The sequence below is a fragment of the Camelus ferus genome, chromosome 17, assembly GCF_009834535.1.
Source record: "Camelus ferus isolate YT-003-E chromosome 17, BCGSAC_Cfer_1.0, whole genome shotgun sequence".
NCBI classification, from domain to species: domain Eukaryota; kingdom Metazoa; phylum Chordata; class Mammalia; order Artiodactyla; family Camelidae; genus Camelus; species Camelus ferus.
The window spans coordinates 22456795-22465405 of record NC_045712.1 but is presented as its reverse complement, the minus strand read 5'-3'; the positions used below and the strand labels follow the sequence as shown (position 1 = coordinate 22465405).

Sequence of the window (8611 nt, the reverse complement as noted above, 5' to 3'; positions counted from 1 at the left end):
GGAGGAAGGGCGGAGCTGTCCAGAGGAGGGCGGGGCAGGGACTGGATTGGGTGGCTGTTGCCGTGATTGGTCTTGGCTGGAGCATGCCCACAACGTACTTGTGTTTTCTTTCGAGCGCTTGCTGTGGAACACCTGACAACAGGAATCTCACTTGGTCCTCACACCTGTCTCTCCTGGATTCTCAGACACCACTCACAGTTCTGCTTATACTTCACTGCCATGCTTAGTCCAGCCTCTGATGTTAGGATTCATTGGAGTTAGGGCTCCTCTCTACACACTCCTTGAATGACTTTATCCAGTTTCATGGCTTTGAATGAAGATAAATACCAAATATATACATTTCCAGTTTGGATCTCTCCCTAAGATCCAGACTGATAACCAATTGCTTATTTAGTACTTCCACTTAGATGTCCACAAAGCATTGCAAACTATGTCGAAAATGGAACTCTTGATCTCCACCTCTGGAAAAAAATCTACTCCCACTCTTACCATCTCAATAAATATCACTTTGTTTCTTCACTTGTCCACATTTTCTACATTCACATCCATCAGCAAACCCACAATCTCTCAAATGTATCTTGAATGCATCCACTTCTCCATTTCTATTGCTTCTACCTAGTCCAAGTTACTATCTCACCTGGATCACCACATCCTCTAAACCCAAGTCCCTGCTTCCAGTCTTGTCCTCCTGTGGTCTACTTTTGATAGTTGCCCACGTGTCAACTTTTAAAATATCATGAACTAGTTAAAACAATCAATACTATGTACTCAGCACTTCACTTAACAATGCCAATGAGTTATCTCAAACAAAAATTAAACCCATGCTTTAAACTCTCATGATTTCCCTTTGGTCAAGGAACAGAATCTATAGCCCATAAAGCCATACTTAATCTAGTTCCTACTACATTTCTAACTTCACACTCATTTCTTCTCTCCCCCTCTGGCATTTCGATACTCGCTTTCTTTCAGCTTCTCAGACATGCCAACCCCTTCCCATCACCAGGCCATTGAACTTGCTGTCCTTTTTGCCTTGGATGCCCTTCCCTCAGCCCATTCTCCTGTCTCAAATGTCACTTCAGAGAGAACTCTCCATGTACCTTGTCATCTTGTTTCCTTTGAACTTGTCTGCCCAGTTAGTGTTTCCCACACTAGACAGTATGCCCCATGAGAAGAGGGACTTTATCTTAATCATCAGTTAGCTTCAGCACATGATAGGTGCCCAATAAGCACTTGGTGATTAATTACTGCTGAGTAAAGAACCTCCTGAGGCAGGAATTTAATCCCTATCTTACAGATGAGTAAACTGGGAGAGAATGGCCTAACTCACTCAAGAGCATAACTATTGAGTAGCAATGATGTGGACACAAACTACTCAAGAGGCCATGTTCTGTACTACAGTAGCATCCCTCACATGCAGAGGGAAACAGCTAATGTCCAATGCAGTCCTGACTCTAGGATAAGCCATAAGGAAGAGTCCTTGCAGCAACAGTCCAAAGGGGCAGATCACGGGTCATGTGCACAGAAAAGCCACCACTTTCTGATACTGCCCTGGTCACCCCCACCACAGCCTTAAGTGGAGGTTTGACAGCATGACTCTGCCATTCACTAGCCATACAATCTAGGAAGTTACAAAACTTCCCTGAGCCCTTGCATGTATCTGTATAATGCACCTATAACCTACCTACCTCAGTGTGTCAGAATTAATAACACGTAAAAGGTAAAATGTCTGACACAGACCTGAGTCATCAACAGACTATCTTTATTAAACCTACCCTTAAAATTGTGTTCTAATTGCCTCTTTCCTTATCTTTGAAGACCAGTGTACTATGGCACTACAACTCCATTTCCTGGCAGAGTTGAATAAATAGTTATAAACAGATATTAAAAAGCTCTTACCTTTTCAAAGTCTGTTAAACATAAATCTGTATTATCTACCTTACCTATAAATAGTTCAGTGCCTATTACATGTCATCACTGTTCAAAGCACTGAGAGAAAGAAGACAAAATCCCTAACCTCAAAGAACTTCTAGTGAAAGAATGAGTTACCAGCATTCAGATGGGGTTAAAGCCAACAGGCAGTATCTTAAGCAATGGTTTAGAATTAAAATTGGTCAAAATAGAATTGAAATTCATGATTTTAAAGACCACCTAGCAAATCTTCATTTTGTAGCTCAGGTTTGTTAAGGCTTTATAAATACCCAGATAATTATATTTGGTAGCAATAAGACACACTGTATTAAAGATCCATGAATTAATTCAAGATAAAAATTAATTCAAGAGCACAGATAGTGTATGCATACTAATGAGATAAATACAATGTGATTTATTTATAAATGAGAACAAAAAAAACTATTTCAGAAGCTGAAAAAGGTGACACTAATAGTACTCAGTACACAGTCTTTTATTTTTCTTCAAATTTGGAATTTTTTTGTTTTAACTCTATAAAGATGAGAAGTAAGTTTTGTAACCTAAAAATATTTACTTATTAAAACTATATTAATACTTTCATAAACGTTACAAAAAGATGAGACAAACATGTGCATTTATAGAACTGCATATCAGTCATGCCAGTTCCCTGCGGAGGGAATTCCCAGCACGACCTCATTCGTCTGTGAGGACACAGAGCAAAACTCTTGTTTAGACATACACATTCATCTACTTGTCCAGCATGGTCAGCACTCCATTTCCTGATGGTTTCCTTCTGCTATGAATGTGCATGTCCAGTTGTCTGCTTCTTAGAGCAGACATTTACCTGCAAGAAAATGTTATAATTAGCTACTAGTTAGTAATTTGGATCTGTATGAAAAATCCAGTCATTACATACATGCTTTAAAACCTTCTTCAAAAGACATTTTGATTCAATTTTTCAAGGCTTAAAATATATTTTTCCAAATAAGATGTCTGAGTAGTTACAAAATGTTGTGACTTCTGTTTTCCCAAAGAAAACCTTCCTAAGAAGGCATTTTCAAAATGAAATCCCTGCAGAATAATTGCAGATTTTAAGTTACCTTCCTCATCCTCCGGCCATTGGAGGAGGATTCGGGCCACGCAGATGATTAATTCGACCCATTCTTCTGGGGGGGTTTCCTGGTGGCCTAATAATAAGACAAGTTAATTTCTACTGTTTAGTAGACATTACTCCAATTGGTTCCTTTTAAACACTCAAATAGACCTTTTGCTTTGTTTAAAACAGGAACTACCATTTAGGTTGGGAGTCAGAAGTTCAAATACTGAAAGAGATCAAACGCACATGAGAAAAGAGAGTCCAGCAAGGATTATGATAAACTGAACAGAACCTCCTGTAAATGGCCAACTGAAACCCAGCTCCAGCAGAGTTTTGCCATATGGAACCACAAGCCCCACCCAGTGCTGCTCGATCTTCTGAGAATTTCATTAGCAGCTAGAAATCCGGATTCTAAAGTGAAATCTCTAGATTTTAATGTTTAATATAAATGGCCATCAGTTTTCATCCTCTAATTTAGACTTTTCCCATAGGATATTTGATATACATTTTAATTTTGTCAGATTAACTCTGGTTATCATTAATTTACAGTAATGCATTAATCTTGTGAAGTAGAATTTAAGCCTTTAATTTCCATAAGCCTAACTATGTCTATCTGTCTGTCTACCTATCTATCATCTATTTATCTATAGTTTAACTAAATTGTATGGAGAAGTAAAAACATCTTTTATCAATGTAAAAAGCTATACCCTCTTCCATCATCATATCTGGAGTCAGATGAGCTTCCATAGCCTCTTCTCGTTTTCACATCTTGCTGAAGCAGAGTTCTGAAACTGAAACAAGGAGCAGAAAATAACAGAATTTCTAATTTCAACATTATAAAATGTATTTCCATGGCTTTAACTGTCATCTCTGTGGGAGGATGACTAAACTAACTTAGCTCCAAACTCACATTTTTGGAAGCCAGCTGGACACCACGACCTAGTGCAAGCACATGTCTAAACAGAGTGTGCTATTATGTTCTGTGCCAAACCACCATTCCTTGTCTTATTTGCTATAACTCTTCTAGATAGAGTCTAGGAATAACTCTGAAATCAGAGTCATCTCCAGCTTCCTTCCTCTGCTCTCTATTAGCTGTCAAGTCCCAGAGTCTGCTCTTACAGTATTGCAGGTCCATTCCCCTGCAGACAGCTTACCTAATGTTACCTGGGGGAGGGAGAGGTGGAGGTGGTGTGCCAGTGGCAAAGGGCCTACTTTGAATCCATTTCAATGGAATTTTCTTTATTTGTGGAGGGGGAAGGATTTAACTAAATTAAGATTTTAAATAAACAATATGGAGTAAGTGAAATCTTTAAGAGATTGCCAAGAAGTTTTGCAATAAGTAACTTAACTTAGGGCCTTTCTCTCCCGTTTTGTTTTTCTATGGAACTGCCTCTTCCGTTTAGCACTTCTAATTTATGCTACATGCAGCCATCAGATTAATCTTTCCAATCCACAGCTACAATCAAATTAAATATAAAGATCACTGCCTGATTTTCAAAATTCTGTCATCTTTCCTATGTTTCTTCCACCTGGAATAACTTCCTCTGATGTTTACCTCCCACAATCATGCCCACCCCAAGGTATTCTGTAAAGTGAGTATTTACTGACATTTAAGTCATCAAAGGAAGGGACTGTCTCCCACATGTCTCTGCTCATGAGACACTCAAATGTGTATTTAAACTTTGGATATTATTAGTAGCTGATGAACAATTTTCGTAAAACAAACAGCATATGAAAAAGAAGTTTAAATTGCTGTCTCCTCTGTATCAATGTTAACAGTTCATTAAAAAAAGTTTACGACTTGGGAGCTTTTAAAAATCAAGATCTAATTCTCCTTGTTTACTTACTGTACAATACACAATAAAAGTGTCACATACACACTAAAGGTGGGAACAGCAGAGAGAAAGCGAGATGCTGACAGTAGAATGAGCAGGCCTGGCCCCATAGCTGCAGGCTGAAGTGGTTACCACTAGAGCTCAGGCATGGTCAAGCTTACTAACTCAAGGAACATATTTATAATCCTAAGTTGTTTGGGGGCAGTTTTATCGCAAGACAAGCCCTCACCTCCCTTAGAAAAGCTATGACTTAAAAAAAAAAAACTACAGTTAAAAACTGCTTCTGGAAAGCTGAGCTTCTTTTAAGATACCAACATAATGTACTTAATGTACTTCTGTCAACTTAAATATCAGGGCTACTAAGAGCACTACTACACTTACAACAAAACCACAAACTCAGCTATTCCCCAGAAGAAATCCGTTATGAAAGATAATCTCCATGGGGACTGACTCCGGCTGTCCAACACTTGTCCTAGAAACAAGAATAAAGAAACTTCAGTTAGTGCTACAAATCCCTGATACAAGATGCATAACATTTTATCAGCTAGGTAACACTCATGGACTTAGTTTTCAACTCGTCCATTGTTCCAAATGGTCAACACAGGAGAGGTCTGTTACGTGCACGTCATTCTAAGGAAGGGTTCAGGGAAGTAAAGCTCTGTGATCTAAGGTTCACTCCTTTATTATGTCTAATTATGCCTTTTATAGTTTGTAATTTTGGTGGGTGACACTTCAAATTTTTTCTTTTTTTATTGTGTTAAAATATACACAAAAAACTTTTACAATTTTAACCATTTAAAAAAGTATACAGTTCTATGGCATTCAGTACACTTACACTGTAGTACAACAATCAACACCAGCCACTTCCAGAACTTTTTCATCTTCCCCAACTAAAACTCCACACCCATTAAACACTAACTCCCCATTTCTCCCTTTCCCCAGCCCCTGGCAACCACCATTCTACCCTGTCTCTTGAATTTGACTGCTCTAGTAACTTTATATGAGGAATCAAAGAGTATTTGTACTTTGGCAACTGGCTATTTCACTTAGCATAATGTCTTCAGGGTTCATCCATATTGCAGCATGTATCAAAGTTTCCTTCCTCTTTAAGTCTGATTAATACTCCATTGTACATACTTACTATATTTTTGTTCATCCATTCATCTGTTGATGGACACCTGGGTTGCTTCCATCCTTTGGCTACCGTGAAAATGCTGCTATGAATATGAGTGTATGACTATCTGTTTATTCAAGTATTTTGAAGAAACAAATGGGATGGGTGTATATAAAGAATGCTAACACCACTTCAGAATATCTTTTTCACTTATGAGGTCTGTTGCCTATATAAAAAGATTGTACATACTCTTAAAATCCTTAGAATCAGTTGTTATGTTAAAATTCTTATAAATCAAAGATCTGTGTGCTCTAAGTACTGAAGAGAATTTGGCTTGTTCATTAAAATGACCACTATTTTTCTTTATAAGAATACTGTTGATCCTAATTAAGATTCCAGCTTTATCTTACAGAAAAACGGATCTATTTTTCAAACCACTTTAAATAACAGAAGCTACAACAGAAAAAGTTAATACTCTAGAGTTCCAGCTCTGCAAATCATCAGGTCAGAATATTTCGGGAGAAGAGCAATCTGTCAACTCCCTTTCCATTTTTCCTTCGGCTTCACCACACTCACTGCCATCTCCCCCACCCCCAACTCCAATATGGTTTACTTTTCTTCTTTCCTTCACCAGCTTATTTTCAGGCATCTACTTGGACCTGAGCTCTCACAGACCTATTGAGAAAAAAGGGCTACACTTAAAAGACAGCATGAGTGATAGGCTTGGTTCTGCCTGTTACTAGCTCTGCTTTGTTAAGTGATGTGACATTTTCTCTGAGAAAAGTATTGCAAGGCTAGTCACCATATAGGATTGTGGAAAAAAAGGTCATCTGACACTAAGAAATATTTTGTCAACTATGAAATGTTGATACAGCCCTTTTAAGAAAAAAGATCTAACTGGAACCCATCAAATTCTTCCTATGTGATTCTAAAGAACCTATTGCATGCATTTGTATCATTCTGACTTTTTACACTTTTACTCCTGGTTTCTGAAGGCAGAAACCTCCCCTCTCAATATTCTTAGAAATAGATTGCTTGAATGCAACTGGCATTTCTCAATTATAAAAATGAGATTAAAGGTCCTAATAGGAGCTTTATGTTATTTATGTAGATCAATACAACAGTACATACACAATAAGACACACTACAAATACAAAGAATTATTCAATAATGCATCAGTAATAGAAGCTGCAGCCTTAAGCATAGAGGATATAACACAAAGTCTGCAAGTGCCCAAAACTAAGATGAAACTCTGATCCTTTTCTTTAATGCTCATCAACCTACTTGTTTTGAAAAATTGTAAGAGAGAGACGAGGAGGAGGAGAAAGTGAGACTTTGAAAAGCAAAGAAATGCAAAGTGCACACAGCCAGAAGACTTCTCACTGACTTGAACATAAACAAATGATTCAAACAGAACCAGGACCTGGTTCCAGTGACCCAAGGACTACTTGTTAAGAGTGCACTAAGGCATTTATTTCACCTGAGTCAAACAGGTGGGCAGGCAGTTCTGATATTGTTCTGACCCAGTCATACTGTGTCTTTCCTTTCCACTCCCTGCCTTTGGGGAGTCACAAAATTAAGTCTCTCTCAGAGTCTCCATTCCGGTAATAATCAACTTGCTCCTACAGGGAGTGGTGTTTCTCCCCGTGCTCCTTGAAATCAAGGCAAAAAGTTACAGGCATGACGAACTACCTCTCTCCTGAGGGAAAAAGCTTTCACCCAATTCTCTTACACCGTTTAGAAAGAGGCAGTAGGGTAAATAACCGCAAGGACGCTGACGTCAGCCCACCTGCGTACGAAACCCAATTGAGCCCTTTGTGACACTGGGCAAGCTATTTAATCCGGCTGCGCCAGTCTCCACTCCTAGAGCATCAGATAATAGGGTATTACCCAGATAGTGCGAAATAAAGACCGAATAGGTGGGTAAGAGAACAACGCTAGAGCAGTGCCCCAGACATAAGTGCTACGCAAGAAGTGTGGACACTCCGGTCATTACTAGTTAAGGACAACGACGCCCGATAGGAAAGACCTCTTTCCGAGACCCACAATCAGAACTACCACGACGACGAGGAAGCCGGGCATCCGGCACCGCGGTTACCACAAAGGCCTCGGCCTCCGCGGCTGGCTCAGGGATGATGGGCTGACGCGCCGCAGGCCGGGGCGACTTCACCTCCAGCTCCGCCTAGCCAGGGGCCGTATCCGGGAAAGCCGTGCCGGGCCCGGTGGGCAAGGACAGAAGAAACTCGGGGCCCAGCCTCAGAGGACAAAGGTCGCCCTAGTATCCTCTCCAACTCACCATTCGAGATGTAAACCATCTTGCCTCCTCCCAGCCTCCGGAACGACAGAAGTGTCTGGCCCCTCTCAGCTTCCGTATCCCTCTTTGCGCCCGCCCTCTGACGTCACAAGGCACGTAGCGACAAAACAGCCAAGAGGAGGGAGGTGGGCAGAGTTCATTGGCTCTGGGGAGACACGTCCCCCGCCGGCGTTTCGTTTCGTCAAGCCAGTGACTTCCGGCGTAAAGCGGAGGCTGACGGGCAGATGACCGGATATGACGTTAGGATTTAGCCTGTAAACACGGTAAACTCGCGCATTCCTGTCTCCTTTAGGATTGGATTTTGGAGAGCTCTTTTGCACCACCTGGAGAAGAGATGCTGGTTT

The 8611-nt window shown here is 40.2% G+C and overlaps 1 protein-coding gene across 2 annotated transcripts; it reads right to left on the bottom strand.

Moving 5' to 3' along the window:
• Window positions 1-2293: 2293 nt before the first annotated feature.
• Window positions 2294-8396, bottom strand: SELENOK (selenoprotein K). Of its 2 annotated transcripts, XR_001366066.2 has the most exons (5): window positions 8250-8273; window positions 5221-5311; window positions 3712-3795; window positions 3009-3095; window positions 2294-2752 (listed from the first exon to the last, which is right to left on the bottom strand). XR_001366066.2 is itself a non-coding variant. In XM_006185060.3 (4 exons), the coding sequence occupies exons 1-4, from the start codon at window positions 8266-8268 to the stop codon at window positions 3005-3007; spliced, it is 285 nt and encodes a 94-aa protein (XP_006185122.2). In that variant the 5' UTR covers window positions 8269-8396. The 2 variants fall into 2 exon arrangements, 1 of the variants encoding a protein (XP_006185122.2); XM_006185060.3 differs by lacking the exon at window positions 2294-2752 and having other exon boundaries at window positions 3005-3095; window positions 8250-8396.
• Window positions 8397-8611: the final 215 nt, after the last annotated feature.